Genomic DNA, 17,587 nt, shown 5'->3' with positions numbered 1-17,587 from the left:
GTTTGAATATTGAACGTGTTCAGATAAATATTTAATTATAAAATATTTTTGTGAAGGTAACTTTAATACCTTTCAAAACTAATATAAGTAATGAAATACCCTTCTACTACTTCAAATTTCTGTAGTTCAGGAAAAATATTTGTCTTAGTGGTAGCCAAAAAAAGGTAAAGTTAAATTTTTTAATTAATTAGAATTAAAAGAATTTTGTACTACACAGAAATATTTTAAGCAGATATCTAAGACACCGAACGGGCATATGATTATGTTCTTTAAATTCTGATAAAAGGTTTAAAGAAATTCTTTTTGTTTGCAAAAAATTAAGTTGATATGCTCTCTACCACTGCGAATAATATTTTGCAAACACCTCAAATGTTGGAGGGTATGAGTAGTGATAAATATATTTTTTGAAATTTTAAAACAATTAAAATTTTAATTCTTGTTTGAGTAATATTTATAGCTTATAGCATATATGTTTAAATGGTCATAAAAATAGTTCAGAAATTGAATTAAATTAAAAAATATATTACCCTTGGTCCCAATTCTCCTCTTTCACCCTTGTCTCCATCAGGGCCTTTCTGTCCCTTCGGACCCTATAGAAATATAAAAAGTATTGTTAATTAAAAAATATGTTTATGTGTAGTTTCATCATAATGTTTAATTACAATACTAACACATTTCTTTCCATCTTTTTTTATTTTAATCAATACCTTTTATACGTTTTTTTAATGCATTTTTTGTTCTCCCATTATTGTATCCTTTTACGATTTTTATAGAATGAGAATTACAATTTACTAGCAATGACATGTCAAATTTTAACGATAAATTCATGTCATAAGGGTCGAATCGTCATGGATTGGTTCGAGGAACATTCCAGTAACTTTCAAGTCATGTCTTGGTCCCCAAATTCACCTGACCTTAGTCCAATAGAGCATTTGTGATCTTACTTGGAAAACCAAATTCGTGCTGCCACACTATCCCCTCGCAATGTGAGGGAATTTCAGGACCAGTTGGTGAGCGCTTGGTACCAGATACCTCAGACTACCTATCAGCACCTTGTGGAATCAATGCCACGGCGGTTGCAAGCAGTTTTGAGGACTATAGGTGGTCCTACATGTTATTAGCAGGGTGGTCATAATGTAATGGCTGTTCGGTGTATATTCAGTAGCTTTCTAAATTCCTTTGAATTGCGAATTAGTATTATGCGGAAAATAAATTTTTTATTCACTATATACTTTAAATGCATTTTCAGAAGAACGTAGGTTTTGAAAATAATCTTTTTATGTTAACACACATTACAAAAAAAGTCTGTTATAGAATTCCTTGAAACTTCGTTCTCAGATTTTGTATGATAGTAACAATGTTTCGAACTAAAAGCAAAATATTTTGATATTTTTTATGTTACGATTTGTTGCATAGCTGTAAAAGTGGTATAAAATTTTTTTTGTAGCTTTTGTATTCAAATATGCCTTTAGTTTGAAAAGAAAAAAAACGTTTAATAAATTTTGCATTAGATTACATTAGATTCATAATTTTAGGACCTCTGATGATAAAAAAAATTAATTAAAGTAGTTTTCAAAAAAGAAAAAAAATTGCGACGAACGCAATCGAATAATTTTGTGATAAATATAACAACTGAAAAAATCCTACTATTTTGTACCTGATTGCCAGGCCTGCCATCATAGCCACGAACACCATCATCACCTTTATCTCCCTAAAAATGCGATTTGCAAAAAATAGTAAAGCATAGTTTAGAAGTTAATCAAATAATAGTACAAAGAATTTTTTTGTTACTCGGTCTCCGGATTCACCGGGTGATCCTGTAAGTTCATCTTCAGGTTTTACAGCTTCTGGAATTCCTGGTTTGCCAATATCTCCTGTTTGACCTGTTTCACCCTAAGAATTAGTTAAGAAAGATATTTTTTTTAATAAAAATAATCCTGAACATGCATGATCCATTTTTACAAATTGTAAAAAAAAAAGGATGACGTTTTTTTAAAATCAAAATTAGCATTCCTACTTTCTGTCCTTTTTGACCCCGTACACCCTCTCCTGTTGGACCACGTCCACCTTTGTCTCCAGGATAACCTTGGACACCCTATACAAATTAAACAATTATTCAGAAAATTACAAAATTTAATAACATTTAATTCATGAATAGCTTAAAATGTAAAAGAAACAGTCATCTAAAGTATTTTTCTTATATAAGTTATTTTTGGCTTACAGGGGGTCCTGAATCTCCTGTTATTCCATTAGCACCGCGTGATCCTGGATATCCAATAGGTCCCTAAGAGGAATATTTCAATGATTCATTAAAACGTCACTTTAAAAATATTTATATCAACATCAACTATGACAAAAAATGATACCGGAAATCCTGGTCTTCCTGGTTCTCCTGGTTCGCCTCTAATGCCTAGAGAGTTTATTCCTCCTTCTCCAGGATCTCCCTTTTAAAGAAAATTTTTAAAATTAATTATTTTTATAAATTGGGAAACTTTGTCATTTTAAGCAATTTTTATAGGATTTTAAAATTAGAAACTTGGAGATTTGATAACCTCCATTTTTTATTTTCTCGATGTTGAAGACAGTTGTCTCTAGAAGACATTTCTGCCCTTTATGTTTCAGAAACTTTTCAAGGCATTAGAAATAACTTTATAAAAAATCTAGTTAAGAGTTTGGTTTTATAACCAATTTAGTAATTAGTTTAGTTGATTTTCACGATATTTTAAATATGCAGCCTGGCCTCCAAGTTTTTTAAAATATGTTTCTTAGTGCTTTGATAAGGTCCGATAAAAGTGAAGACAACTATCTGATGAAAAAAACATTACGACTTGCATTGTTTTTTTTTCTGGTCCTCATCAAAGTGGCAGAAATCATTTTATAGAAATCTGGTTTAAGTAATCCGTCAGTAAAATTTAAATAATTGTTGAAGAGCCGTGGTGATTCAGAGTATAGAGTGATAGCCTCCCAATGAGGAGATCGGGTTCCAATCCCAGCAATGGCTGGTTGATAGGAATTCCGTACCTGGGTCGTACCGACCGCAGTGATGGCGTAAAATATCCTCAGTGGTAGACAGATCCTAGGTTAGAACCTTGCTGTTGGTCCAACCTCTCTCTCTTTTCCTCTCTATGTAACGCAAATGTATGTTAATGCCATCAGAAAGTTCTCCACAAAGGCAGATTTCTCCAGATAATTGATCCTTGAGTTCTCTTGTCTTCTGGATTGGGTTCAACATTACAAAACTACAGAGTTGAATATTGGTAGTCGTAAACTCAAAATTAGGTCGGCTGTTCATCGACGGTGATAAAATAAAAAATAAAATAAATATAATTGTTGAATGCATAGATACTTTTTGTCCCCAGTATCCAGGATTTCCATCTCGACCCTTGGGACCTAGTCTGCCTGGTATACCTGGTGGCCCTGGGCGACCCTAAGAAAAAAGAGTAAACTTTCTAAATAATAAATCTGCAGAAATAATCGATTAAATGACAGTTGACATAAAGTTGCAGAATACAAGGAATTTATTAAAATAAAGGCCATTAACTTACATCAGTTCCATTACAACCTGGAAAACCACGTTCTCCGGGTGGTCCATCACTTCCAGGTAAGCCCTGTAAAGCAAAATTTATGTTCAATAATGGTTGCAACCTATGTCTGATAAAAGAATATACCATAAATTCACTGTATCGAGTTGATCTCAAAAATATTGTGTACTTGGATGTTTTGTACCTATGATGAGAAATATTTTACTCACAGGTACTCCTGGTGTACCTTCAAAGCCTGGCATGCCATCTTCTCCCTGAAAAAAGGAAAACAAAAGTTATAGCTAGAGTACTATTTGTAATATTTTACATTTATTTGCCAATAAAGAACTTAAATCAAAATTTAAATTGTATGGTATATACTTATTTACTATGTAAAACTAAATTAAACTAAAATTAAGACATTATATGCTTTTATTTCTCAATAGTTAATTTATCTCATAAGTTAATTAAAAATAATATTAATAAATTAATAAAACTTATCAAAATTTTAAAAGCTGTTGAGAAATTAAGATAAGAAACTGAATTATTTTTATCTTACTCTAATGCCTTTGGGACCATCAGCTCCTGGATATCCAATGTCTCCTTTATTTCCTCTTTTACCAGGAGGTCCTTCTGGCCCTATGGAACCAGGATGACCTGGTGGACCTTGCAGTCCTGGTATCCCTGGTGAACCCTGATGAAAATTAGGAAAAATTATGAGCTTCATAAATTGTTTTTAGAACTTCCAACTTTTATATCTTAGATATTGGAGTATGTAACAAAGGAATTTTAATATCTGCTATTTTTGGTACAAATAAACTGAAAAAAATATTTGGTAACGATCAATTTTGAATTATACTTCGCGTATATTTTACTTGGTAGTGTTTTCGAAGATAAAACATATAATGACGGGTAAAGAGTTCTTTTACATTTAACAATTCTAATTTGAAAATATCAATTAGAGGAAATTTCATATAAAATTTGGAATTAGTAAGCTTCTTGAGCTTTTATTAAATTATACTTAGTTAGTATTTTGCTTTCGTATAGTGACATGCTCAACTTGGTAGTTAGGTATTTCGTTTACGTCGCACTAGAGCTGCACTCTGGGCTATTGGCGACAGTCGGAGAAACAGACCTGAGGATGATCCGAAGACATCCATCTGAAGAGGAAAGAAATTTCCTCCAGATCCCAGTACCCATGGTACTGGTAAGTGATCGACCACAGGACTTTTGATTCCACAGATTTTACGAGTAAGTATACCGCCTTTACTCGGTGGGTCTTAGCGGAGTCGAGGATTGAACTCCGGCCCCTCCGGACCGGAGTCCTATTTTTTAACTACTCAGGTACCATGTGGCATTCTCAAAGTAGACTTTTTGAGCAAAATGCATAGTCTCAAAAAGAACACATCGTGCACTCATTTTGTTGTTTAAGTGAGAGTACGCATAGTCTCAAAAATGAGTTCATGGGGCTTTGAAATCCGACTTTATTTGTTTCTGAGCTTCGACACAGTTTTTGCTTAATTTTGGAAACCTTCTTTTGCAGAAGTTAACATACTGAAAGTCTCAAAAGCTATGTAATAATTTTCATAAAAACAATTCTAAAAGCAAAATCGGAAGGAAGAAAGGGGGTCATATTTAGATTAAGGAGGTTATTTTTGCGTCAAAAAATCAACTGGAATGTTTTTAAGGTTCAATATTTTTTCCTCCTTTTTTTGGTTAATACTTTATTTTATTTTGGTGATGCAAAAATATTCAATTTTATTTTTTTCCCTTTATGCTTATACATAAAACTTATATTTGTACAATAAAGTTATTTTTTTTCTTAAAAATATGAAATTAACACTATTATGAAGACGGTAAAAGAGTTATTTTGTTTATTTTAAGTGAAAAAAATTTGAAAATGAATCCATATTGTAAAATGCTACAACTATTTTTTTTCTTTCTTGCTAAACAATATTTCTGCCCAGAAAGTTCGGTAAAAATAAACCAATTGATAAAAGAAAACAATTTCCTTTTTTTAAATTTTTTTTTTAAATCTTAGTTTCGTTTTTAACCATTTCCCACTAAATTAAATTTTCGGAAAATAAAAGCAATTCTTCTCGTGAAGTGATTCAATGTCAACTCATGAAAATCTTACATATGTAAAGAATAAATAACAAGCAATGAATATCAGAGTTAAAATTCCATAATAATTTTATTTTAAGAAATAGCAGAAAAGTTGTTTAGGTATTAAATTAAACGTTAAGAAAAACATGTAAAGCTTACGAATGGGCCTTTGTCTCCTGTGCAAATACATGGCTGCGTTACGCATCCTTTACATGCCTAAAAAAATGAAAAATACAAATGTACAAAATACTAAATAAGTTATTATAAAAATTTAAGTTACATAAATTTATAAACATAATATGTGAGATATATAAATATTGAAATAATAACCAATTATAACCAAATGAATAATTGTTTATATTTAATATCTTGACCTCTGGAATTGAATGACTTAATAATTTTGTTGCTTCATGAACTGTAACATTGTTTATTCTTTCTCTAAATTACTAATAGTATAAACAATTTGCAGCAAATCATTTGACGTGCATTTTAATGAAGTTAACCACAGTACATTTTATTGTTTTCTATACAATTGTTATTAAAGTAATTGTTTCAAATAGAGCATTCAATTTAAGTTTAAAAAATGCCTTTAATATTAATAAGTGATTGGAAAATTTTATTGGACAGTTTAATACCTTGCTCATGAAATTGTTTTTAGTAAATTTATATTTAAATAGGTCGGTATGCGTACGAGTAATTTGAATGCATACCGACCTTTTAACAATTAGATGCTATATTTGGAATAACACAGTAAATCAAATTATGAAGTTTTACTCAATGAAGTAAATTATTCGAAGGGCTAGTGAAACTTTACAAATTTTTAAACTAAAGAAATTGACACATTAACAAATTGTAAAAAGTAATTTTCTATTAAAATTTTGATCTATATATTTGTGGGTCTTAATTATTAGTAAATTGCCAAACATTATAAAAGCCAAAATGGATTATTAATAAATTATTAATAAATAGCCAAAGGGGAGCAATATGAAAAATATTAATTTATATCAATAGTATGGAATTATATGTTCCTAAATTGATAGGAAAGCGATTTTTTAATGATTTGACAATCGGTTAAAAAAAGTTATTCAAACAAGTGCCCTCTTATAAAAATCTAGAACTAATTTTTGTTTTCCTATAGCATCTGCATAGTGTCTACCAAAAGTTTGATCTTCGAAGGTGGGTCCTTAAAATCTTACACATAAATAAAAACTGAATTTTATTATTTTTAAACCAGAAATCTCTTTGAGGATTTACACATTCAACAAAGCAGCTTATAAAATTAGATTAAAAACTATTACTTAGTTTATCATTTTTAATTATAATTAAATTTTCCAATCCCATTATAAATTATATCTATTAATATTTATTTAATTTTTTTAACCGATAACTCATCTTCTTTAATGAACAGTTACCAAAGGTCAAATTCAAAAGAGAACATTAGGTCGCGTGATTGTTATGGCCGCTGATTTTGGATCGCTGCTTAATAATCATTGGATTTCATTTCATTTGGAACCCTCTGGGACAGGGATAGCGAACCAATGGCACCCGATGCAATATTTTGGGCATGCCACCGATCACATTTGTTATTACACTATGAATTGTTATTACACAAATGTTATTACACTATGAAGCATATGTAACAATTAAATTGAAATTCACAAAAGACACAAAATAATAAACAATTATTAGTAAAAAAATTAACAATTAATGCTAAAAAAACAATTAATAACCATAAAAAACAAGCTAACCATAAATGACTAGCAAAAAAAATTAACAGTCCTGCTTAAACTAACATCTTACAACCTAATATAAATTATCTGTCATCTAATCTGCAACAACAGAAGTCACACTGATGTTACTTTAATTTGTATTACGCGTATAACTGAGACATTGCAAAATGTTTTTTTTCAAAGCAAATAAAGAGTTTTGAGTTGATAGTATTTAGTATTATTATTTTCTCAATAACTAGGTAGTCAAAATTATTTGACGGCATGTCTATGACCTCATTAAACAACGTTTCAGAAAAAAATGGCTCGTTGGTGTATAAAGGTTCACCATCCCTGCTCTAGGAGAAAGAATAATTTAAAAATTAATATTTTTAGGTAATTTATTCTTTTTAAAAATAATTGAAAACAGCCTCTATAGTAATTGTTTGAAATATCAAAAGTTTGTTAGTTTTTATTTAATATTTCTTTTAACAATACGGCATTGATGATTAAAAGAAAAAAAAGAAAGAATGACTAAGAATTTAATTCCTGAGAATGTGGAGGCGAAAGAAAGCAATGCAAACGGAAACAGAACGCAGCTGGGATTTTGAAAAAAGCTATTTCATGCATCATTTACGTAGCTGAGACTAAACATTTATAATTCTTTTGACCTTTTTATTTTCTTCTTCTTTTTTAATTAACACGAACTGATGAATGAGTTCTTTACCAAATTTATTTACTAATTTATTAACTGGAAATCATTTTAATATTTTTTAACTGATAAAGATGTTCTTGCTTTCATGCAATGCAACTAAATAAATTTGTTTGGATTGTAAAACTTGATATTTGACGCATAGCTTTTCACTGAAATTACCAAGCATTATACTTCAAATAAAACACACAAAACCTTTGTACTGCTTCCTTCATATGTGTTCATGAGTCATAAGTAGCTAATTAGAATAATTTCTTCGGAATTCCGGAAGCAAATAAACTATTTCCTTAATAAGTCAAGTGGAAACAAACATACCTTCATAAATATTTAAAATTTAATGCAATGCAACTAAATAAATTTGTTTGGATTGTAAAAGTTGATATTAGACACATAGCTTTTCGATGAAAATACCAAGCATTTTACTTTAAATAAAGCACACAAAACCTTTGTACTGCTACCTTCATATGTGTTCATAAGTTATTAGTAGCTGATTAGAATTATTTCTTCGGAATTCTGAAAGCAAATAAACTATTTTCTTAATAAGTCAAGTGGAAACAAACATACCTTCATAAATATTTAAAATAATTTTTTAAATTAAGAATGACAGTAGTAATATAATATGACAGTATGTAAGTGCAATAATTTTTTTTTATAAGTTCATTCTCATTTGGAAAATAGTAGCACACGTCATTTAATTTGACATCTTTCTGTAAAATTAAAAGAAACATTTTTTATCGGTAAAAGTCTGACTGCAGTGGCGATTTAATTAATTCAACCTTTTAATGTATTTATGCGCGAAACTAACTTTTCAACCTAGATACCTTTTATAAGTTCGGTTGTTCTTTTCTGATACTGTAACTTAATTCACTCCATTTGCAGCTTTTCAGGAACTCTAACAAAGTCATTATGAAATTTGCATGTAAATATATGAAACATTTTTATCATTTTTTCAAAATTCCAGAAACGATTATCAAATGTTTCTTTAATAAGCATCTTCATATTATTAATATGTTTCGAGAAATTCTTAGGTTTGATTATTGTAAAATTATTTAGCAGCGAAAATTTTATTATTGCAAAGTTGCAATCCTTGTTAAAACATTTATGGAATTAAAAACATCGATTTTTAAATATCTTGTCCTTGTAAGTTTTTACTTTGCTGATTAAGTTTTTTTGATAAATCCACTAAAAAACTAGATCTAGCAACGCATCATCATTACTTAATTTATGAACATATTCTTGTTTCTCTTTCAAATATATAACCATTTTATAACAATAATTAAAAATTTTATAAATCATTTTTAACTTTTTAAACACATTGTAAATTGAAATGTTCATTTTTTTGTTCTCAGGCAACTGGAAATAAAAGTTTCAATAAAGCCATTGGACAGGTTTCACTATTTAACGTGACGGGTGGATGTTGGTCAGGTCTGGTTTAGTTCGGATTGGAGATTTTGTTCTTAAATTCAATTATTTATCTTTTAATAACTGAAAATCAAATTTCGATCTGGATTCTCTATAAAGATTTTGTGTTTATTTATAAAATTTCATTTTCTTATCCAATATTGATTTCAAATTGTGATATATTTCAAGAATTTATTTATATATTAAAAAGGCATATAGAAGAATATATATCGAAGTAGATATATGGAACAGAATAAGTTATATAGAATAGAAAAATTTCAGAGATCTTATTAATGATAAATGATGATAATAATGAAGATAAATGATAATAATGATTATAAATTATGATAATAATGATGATAAATAATGATAATAATGATGATAAATTATGATAATAATGATGATAAATAATGATAATAATGATGATAAATGATAATAAATTTTGATAATGATAAATTATGGATAAATTTTGGAATCGCATTTGGATGGCATTTTGGAATATCGCATTGAACATAGTGATCTATTTTTCAAATTTAAAAAGTTTTACTAATTAGTTATCTGAAATAAATTTTTTAAAATTTAATATATCTGAAAAAAATGCTAATTAATTCATTTTATTTGAGTCAAAAAGTTTTTTTTAGCTGAAAAATTACAATGTTTTTTTTCTACTACTTATAAAGTGAAATTTATTAAAATATGAAAAAGATTAGAATTATGAAATGTTATAAAGTACAAATTTCGTTTGAAATGAACGATAAAATATAAGAAAAGTTGAAGAAAAGGAAATTCTGTTTTGCATTAGTAACATAAGTATGCAAATATTTCAGGGTAAATAACTATTCTCAGAAAAACGAAATCGATTCCATGCTATAAGTTAGAAACTTTTGTCAATCGTATATTAGAATTTTTAATCTTTACGTCAAGATACTTGAGAAAAAAATATGAATCAATCTTCTCAACAAGATCCTGGAATATATTTTACATTCGTCATAATTTATTCATGAGCTAAAAATGTGAAAATGCATGCGTCATTCTTAGCTCTAATAGGAGGGAAAAAGAGAAGTGTTCAAGTTGATAACAATAACATTGCATTTGTAGAAAATAACTTTACTTAAAATGGCAAACGAAGAATATAAAAAAGTATAAGCGACGCTCCCATCTGACAAAATCGTATTTTGAAGGTAAAAAAGTATAATTTAAACGCATTTATATTTTTCTAAACTTATATTTTTTCACATGCATAGCATTTCTCTTAAGATAAAAAAAAAATGCTCTATTATAAAATAATATTTTTTAAATTGTTTTCTAAAAATATTTTTAACAATGTATAGAAACATCCAAAAATGTCTTAAAAATGTTTTTATCATTGCTAATAACGTGATCGCAGGTCACATGAATTTTCCATAAGTATTTTCACATTGTACAATAGCTCTACAGAGAATTAGAAATAAATCAGACAATTTAAATTAGTTTTTTTGTCATATTGCTTTTGTAAAAAGACTAAAATAATAGGTCATATTAGTTTCACGCAGTTCTGATTAGGTATAAGTTGAGGTTTCATAAAATTATATGAAAATTTCCACGCCATATTTTCTCACGTGACTCTTAAGAGAAGTATGAAAAAGAAACTACTGATTAAATTGTTTGTAAGTGGTAGAATAAGAGGAGACATTATTGAGGAGTCAGGACATAGGAAACTCTTCATGTGTTGAAGAGAATGGAGGAAATATTGGGGTGTCAACGATAGGACACGAACCCCCGTTCTGTCGGTCATGAGAATGACATATTAGCCCTCTCGGCTGTAATAGGTACCCATCTGCAAGGAACTAAGTGGCTTCATTTAGGTGGGTCTGGTTGGTGCTATGAAATTCTGGTTGTTTAACTCCTTAACGCACAGATTTTTTTGAAAAAAACCGGCCAAACAGAAAATAAAAAAAATTTTATGCATTAAAAAAATTTGATTCCTCTCCTGGTTCAACTTTTCTTTTGGTGAACAATTTTGATATACTGCTCTTTTGTTCCATGGAAAAAGGCTATATTTTATTCTTGAATAAATAAGTGTAATAGCTTACAATCCCATGCAAATGATAAATATCAATAAAATGATTTTTTTCGTAGTTTTCACATTGTTATTTTCAATTCTCGATTATATTCGAGTGTGAAAAATTATAGCAGCATAAAACATAGCGCCGCTCGAATTATCTCGATTGTGTACAGTTTGGCCTGTTCAGTGCGCTCGAATTAACACGAGAGCACAAGTTAAGGGGTTAACCGTATTAGGTGAAAGCAGTTAATAAACGGTTTTTCTTACAGTAAACTGTTTGAATGCCATCTTATTTAGAGTCACTTGACTGTTTTGTTTGAATGTGGTAAAATAACAATTAAATAAATTGTTATTTAACCCTTAACCATTTTAGCCATTTTTTTCAGGCAAATTTCTAACAGCTTACTACTGTTAGCATTTTTCTGTTTAACTTTCCCTTCTTTCACGTCATGCATTTTTAAATAATACCGAAAACCAGGGGATCCCAAAGTGGGATCCTTGGAGTGCCGTGAACCAAGACAAGGGGTTGTACGAGATGCCCATGGAAATCTTTTAATTGTAATCTGTTGCTACGCTTCCACATGGAGTTGATAGAGTTATGGAAATATGTTATGATTGAAATGTCTATAAGTCTCTCATTACCAGTGCATACCTGAGAAAACCTGTGTTTTTAAGCAGATGCTGTTCTAAAGAGCAAACATCGCTCGAATAGGAACATCGAGAAAAGAAATGCTAGTAATGATGAAGCTTTATCTTATGATTCGAAATGTTACGTAAGGAAAAGTTTTTTTTTTAATTTCCAATGAGCTGCACAAGTGCGCACACATAAGCAGACCTAGTGCGTTCTAAGTGGTATCCACTCCTTCAGGACCACCACAATGGGTTAGATACCGTTGGCCATGTTAATTTGGACGTCTAGTTTCTGCCACACTAGATGGCAGCACCGAGACTCTTATTTGGATGGTAAAGTGCACCAGGAATTTAATTTTGGTGGAAATGCCAAGAACCAAGAGCCAATTACATAATCATACGACATGGCCGCTGAGGACCTTCTGCATCCCGAAAATCTGGTGTCTGAGCGGGGGATCGAACCCGCAGACTTGGGCTCAGACAAACCAACGGACCCACCCAGCTACACGTAAGGAAAAGTAAGTTCATCCACTCATCCATCACACTAAACGAATTCACAATACCTTTGAGTGAAGACGGTTATTTCCTTTATAATTATAACTTATGATATATAACATTATTATAAATAGCTTTTTATTAGTCACAATTAAAGTACTTCAATAGACTTTTATATGAGTTATGTTAAATACACAGAGAGAAAAGTTTTTTTTGATAAAAATAACGCTACAAATCATTAGATTTTAATGATGCTGTACTCAGGGTACTAATACTTTTTACCATAATTTGATCCGGAATTTTTTGCAGTGTATTTGTGGAGCAATTATAGGAGCTATTCTCTCCCAGGATTGCTTTCAAAGCTATTTATAATTTTGAAAGGTTATGACGGTTTATCGATACGGACAATTAAGCATGTTTTTAAAATAATAAAAAAAAAAACAGATAATTAAGTGTGCATTTTAATCCTGACTTTTCGGACGTAATTAATTGCATAATCTCAAAACTTATTTCAGAGATTTTACTGTAAGTTAGCATAGTAGGTAGAAGAGATGAAGAAGCATCATCTGGTGAGGTAAAAGAGCAGGAAGAGCTGTAACATAAACACTGGGATCATTTCGTCGATAGACAGACACCACACTGTGCCGATGATACAAAGAACTTCCTTCATCTTTTTTTCCTTGCCAATGACGTTGCAAATCATTTGGTTCAGGCCATAGTTCAGACTTTCAGTTATGACTTGGTATCCAAATATAGGTATTCAGTTGAGAGTAAAACAAGAGAAGCGAGCTCTAAAAATAATGGATTTGCTTATGGATTGAGCCAGAAGGTAATGAAGGGAACGAATTTTTATACCATCCTTCCTACCTTCCATGGTTTGTAACATTTATTCAGGTCCTCCATGTTAAACTACGGGAAATTATATGAAAGCTTTTTATTTATTTATTGAGTATTTTTGAAAATCTTTTTTATTTTTTGGAAATGCATCCGCTGGGACTCAGTCACCAAATTTTTAAATTTAAGGTTGTGAGCATTTTTAAAAAATAAATATTTATTTTAAACTGAAAGTTTGAAAATTAGATACAAACTTAGTAAGTGAGTTTTCTGAAGCTCATTCACGTGAATAAAATGGAAAAAATTATTTAAAAATAACTATTAGTTATTTCGTAAAAAGAAATTAGCTTCATGTAGTTCTCTGTAGAGTTGATATGAAGGAAGTAGAGCGCCTTTTTCTTCTAAAGAGGACGTTTTAAGTTTGAAGCTGTATAATTTGTAAAAGGAAAATAATATAATCAATAGGAAATAGGTGAAAAAGGATATTAATGTCAATACTCTACGTTATATAATTAAATCACATTAACTAATCATTATTGAAAGGTTTAAAGAATATATTTCATAATTATACCTACCAGACCAAAATTGCAAATTCATGCAAAAATATTTCTCAAGTTTATTTTGCCTTTTTTTAAGAAAACACGTTTTTGATAAAGTTTTCTTTAATAAAAAATCAATACCTTATAAAAAATTAAAGAAATTCTTAACGTAAGTACTATTGAAAATATATTAGCTACAATATCTTTCAACTTTCACTGTAAGTTATATCGAAAAGATAAGTTTATCGATAGTCTTCCTTTTTACCCAATATAACAAACTGGTTTTCTACGGATTTAGATCTATTTTTTTAATAATTTCAACAGCGTGACGGGATGGACAAGGGGATATATTAATCGCTTCTTCAATAGGGGTCCCAGGTTTGAATTTGGGGGATGACTGATTGCACACTTACTTCGTCATTTCATACAACATCTGTTACATTTTCTATTAAAATACTTTAAGTTATATATTACAGAAAAATTACTTGATTGTAGCATGAGCACTCCAGTTGGTTAAGGTGTCGCTCAGACCGCTAGGAGTCTTGAGTTCGACCATAAAATAAACAACCTATGTTTATTCGCAGCAAGGTGCACGTTAAAGCTGTCGGGGCCAAGAGTCTTCTCGTTGGGTGAGGTGTGGAAGTTTGGAGAGAGAGATACCAGCTCAGGCGCTGCTCGCGTCGTCTGATCAGGGTTAAAATTTCGTTGTAATAGTACTGTGGGCGTTAAGAGATAGAGGTTTGAAAAATGCGGCTAGGTGCTTGGTCATGGTTGGGTGACATAATTGTAACATATTTCAACCTGAATTTTTAGTTTTTTTTCTTTGTCTTTTTTTTTTTTTACAGTGTGACACATTCTATATATACTCCAGTAAAAAATGTGTTTTTTGAAAAAAATTATGAGTTAAAACTGGTAACACAATTTACAATTTCATGATCAAAGATTTTACAAGCGCAATTTTAATTTATACAAAATGTGTACCAGTTATTGTACTAGGAATTTGAAGTTTCCGAATAACAAAAATTTTGAAAGTATTTGAGGTTAAACAAAAATAGTCATCAGTTATCACTGATCTTTATCAGCCACAAAATTAGAACATTAACAAAATTACGGTTTTTCAGTAAGGGATGAAGCTTTAAACTTTTCTTACTTGCTACAGTTAAAATATGTTTTTATAGATACAAGTCGTACCATTTCGGAAAACTTCGATTTCTAAATTTTAAATGTACTATCAAATTTTCTACGGCAGCTGTATGGAGTTTTTATTTGCATTGAGATAATTTAATAAGGTGTCCCTTATCAAGATTGAATTAAGCTTATCTAAGCTCCAGGATCATACATTATTTCATCCAAGAATTGCCTGCTTAACGTATTTCAAACTTAAATTCCGATATCGAAAATTATTTTTAAAACTGTTATTAATAGAATCACGAAAATCTATGGCCATCAAGGGTTTTTGATAGTTGTCATCCATAAAAATTAATAGAAGAGAGATTAAGATGACATTATACAAATCGATAAAAAAAAATTTTATGTCTGCCATTCTACTAAGTTCTATATTAAAAACGCAATTTTCATAAAACGCTTAAAAAATCATTCAAATTTTTTTTCTAATTTATAAGGAATTCATACTAATTTAATTTAATTTATTAGAAACTCATACTTATTCAAAATAACGAAAAATATTATTTATGATAAACATCGAAGAATAACTTAACTCCCATAGGAAACTCCTACTAATTCAAAATAACGAAAAAAAATATTTTTCACATACGTAGAAAAATTATTTAACTCTTTACATTCTGAAAAAGATAAAACTACGGATGGAGTTTTACGTATTTATAATGTAGCAACAAAGCCTGATTATCGTTAATAAAGTATTAACTAATTAATATAGAATTTAGTAGTATCTTTAATAAAATAATACTAAATTCTATATTACAAGCACCATTTTCATAAGATGAGTAAAAAAACTCACTCTAATTTTTTCTTCTAATTTATAAGAACACAGGAATAAAAGGACACAAAGAATCGTTTGCACTGTCACCTTAGTTTATTTTTTAGAATATCAAAATGTCTAAGGTATAGCAGTTAGGTTTTATTCTGTATTGATAAAAGAAAGATTATAAAATTAATATCAGTTTATTACCTATTTTGAATTACGTAAGTTTAAAGAGTAAGAAATTAATAGTACACACCATAGACAGAAGAGAATGAATTTTATAGTAATTACACCAGGACTAGTTTATATTAGGAATTTTAATTTGTATCGAAAATATAGATTCTTCCTTAAAAATACACAAGAATTATGTGATTCTTGTATATTATGTATTAAACTATACTTAACATAAATAATAATTAATTAATTCTTTTATATTTTAATTATACTACAGTGTAGCATAGTTTCTGCAATGGTTTCATCTAATTTCTGAGCTGCGGCAGCTATTAATTTAGGAAAAATGTAAACAAAATTAGAAATAATGTTAGAGTGAGCTCGTTATAATTATCTATTGCGAAAGAAAATATTTTTTACTTTCATACATTTTAACACTTTCACCCGTACGCTTACTATTATTTTTAACTAATTATAGAATAACTAATAGCTAATAATAATTAATTAAAATAGAATTTAGTTGTATCTTTAAACAATACTAAATTATATATTAAAAGCTCCATTTTCAAGAGATGGATCAAAAAATTCATTATCATTTTTTTTCTTCTAATTTATAAGAAATTCATACTAATTTAATCTAATTTATTGGAAGCTCAGACTAATTCAAAACACAGAAAAAAATATTACATACATAGAAAAATAACTTAACTCGTTACATTTTGGAAAAGATAATTAATATAGAATTTAGTTGTATCTTTAAATAATACTAAATTATATATTAAAAGCTCCATTTTCAAAAGATGGATCAAAAAATTCATTATCATTTTTTCCCGCTAATTTATAAGAAATTCATGCTAATTCTAAACACCGAAAAAAGTATCACATACATAGAGGAAGGAATAACTTAACTCGTTGCATTTGAAAAAGATAAAACTACTTATGGATTTTTACGTATTTGTAATATAACAGCAAAGACGGATTGTCTTAAATAAAATATTTCTTACTTTATCAATGCAGACAGTAAGTAAAATAAACCTCTTAATTCATAAAAATAAAGAAACAAAAACACCCTCCCTTGTTTAGTGCTCTCTTCCCATTTGTCGGCATTATCCAATACCTTCTTTTACACTAAATTTGTCTGGGAAAATAGCTTTTTTTCTGTATAGAACGGCCACAGACCTCCATTTGTAAAAGCGATGAAATTACAAGAGCCACTTAAAAATGATCCCTTGACCTCAGAGCGCTTTTATTTCGTTTGCAAGTTCAGGACAGAAAAAAAACACCCTATAGAATAGATATTTTATTTAATTTTTTCGTGTAATTTAGTTTGATTTTAAGCTCGAAGTAGAAGCTTGATATTCGCATAGACCGAATGATTAATGATGTACTGCTAGATTATACCAATTTATGATAGTTCCACTAAATGAAATCCCCCAAAAATGAAATTGTTAGACACCAGGTTTTATTTTGAAATAAGCTTTATATT

At 29.3% G+C, this 17,587-nt stretch overlaps 1 protein-coding gene across 1 annotated transcript in view; it reads right to left on the bottom strand.

Annotated features, from left to right (window-relative positions):
• Positions 1 to 17,587, bottom strand: part of LOC107441188 (uncharacterized) — a 69,437-nt gene that overhangs the window by 38,233 nt on the left and 13,617 nt on the right. Inside the window, exons 2-12 of the mRNA XM_043051616.3 lie at positions 5,787 to 5,843; positions 4,081 to 4,215; positions 3,752 to 3,796; positions 3,546 to 3,608; positions 3,347 to 3,427; positions 2,367 to 2,444; positions 2,222 to 2,284; positions 2,018 to 2,095; positions 1,792 to 1,893; positions 1,658 to 1,711; positions 528 to 590 (exon numbers count right to left, since the gene is read on the bottom strand). Of these exons, the coding sequence (XP_042907550.2) occupies positions 528 to 590; positions 1,658 to 1,711; positions 1,792 to 1,893; positions 2,018 to 2,095; positions 2,222 to 2,284; positions 2,367 to 2,444; positions 3,347 to 3,427; positions 3,546 to 3,608; positions 3,752 to 3,796; positions 4,081 to 4,215; positions 5,787 to 5,843 (819 nt within the window). The remainder of the gene's footprint in view (positions 1 to 527; positions 591 to 1,657; positions 1,712 to 1,791; positions 1,894 to 2,017; positions 2,096 to 2,221; positions 2,285 to 2,366; positions 2,445 to 3,346; positions 3,428 to 3,545; positions 3,609 to 3,751; positions 3,797 to 4,080; positions 4,216 to 5,786; positions 5,844 to 17,587) is intronic.

This window comes from Parasteatoda tepidariorum, chromosome 1, assembly GCF_982258835.1.
Source record: "Parasteatoda tepidariorum strain Cologne lab strain chromosome 1, Ptep-v5.0, whole genome shotgun sequence".
In the NCBI taxonomy this organism is placed as follows: Eukaryota; Metazoa; Arthropoda; class Arachnida; order Araneae; family Theridiidae; genus Parasteatoda; species Parasteatoda tepidariorum.
This window is presented reverse-complemented; position numbering and strand designations above follow the sequence as displayed.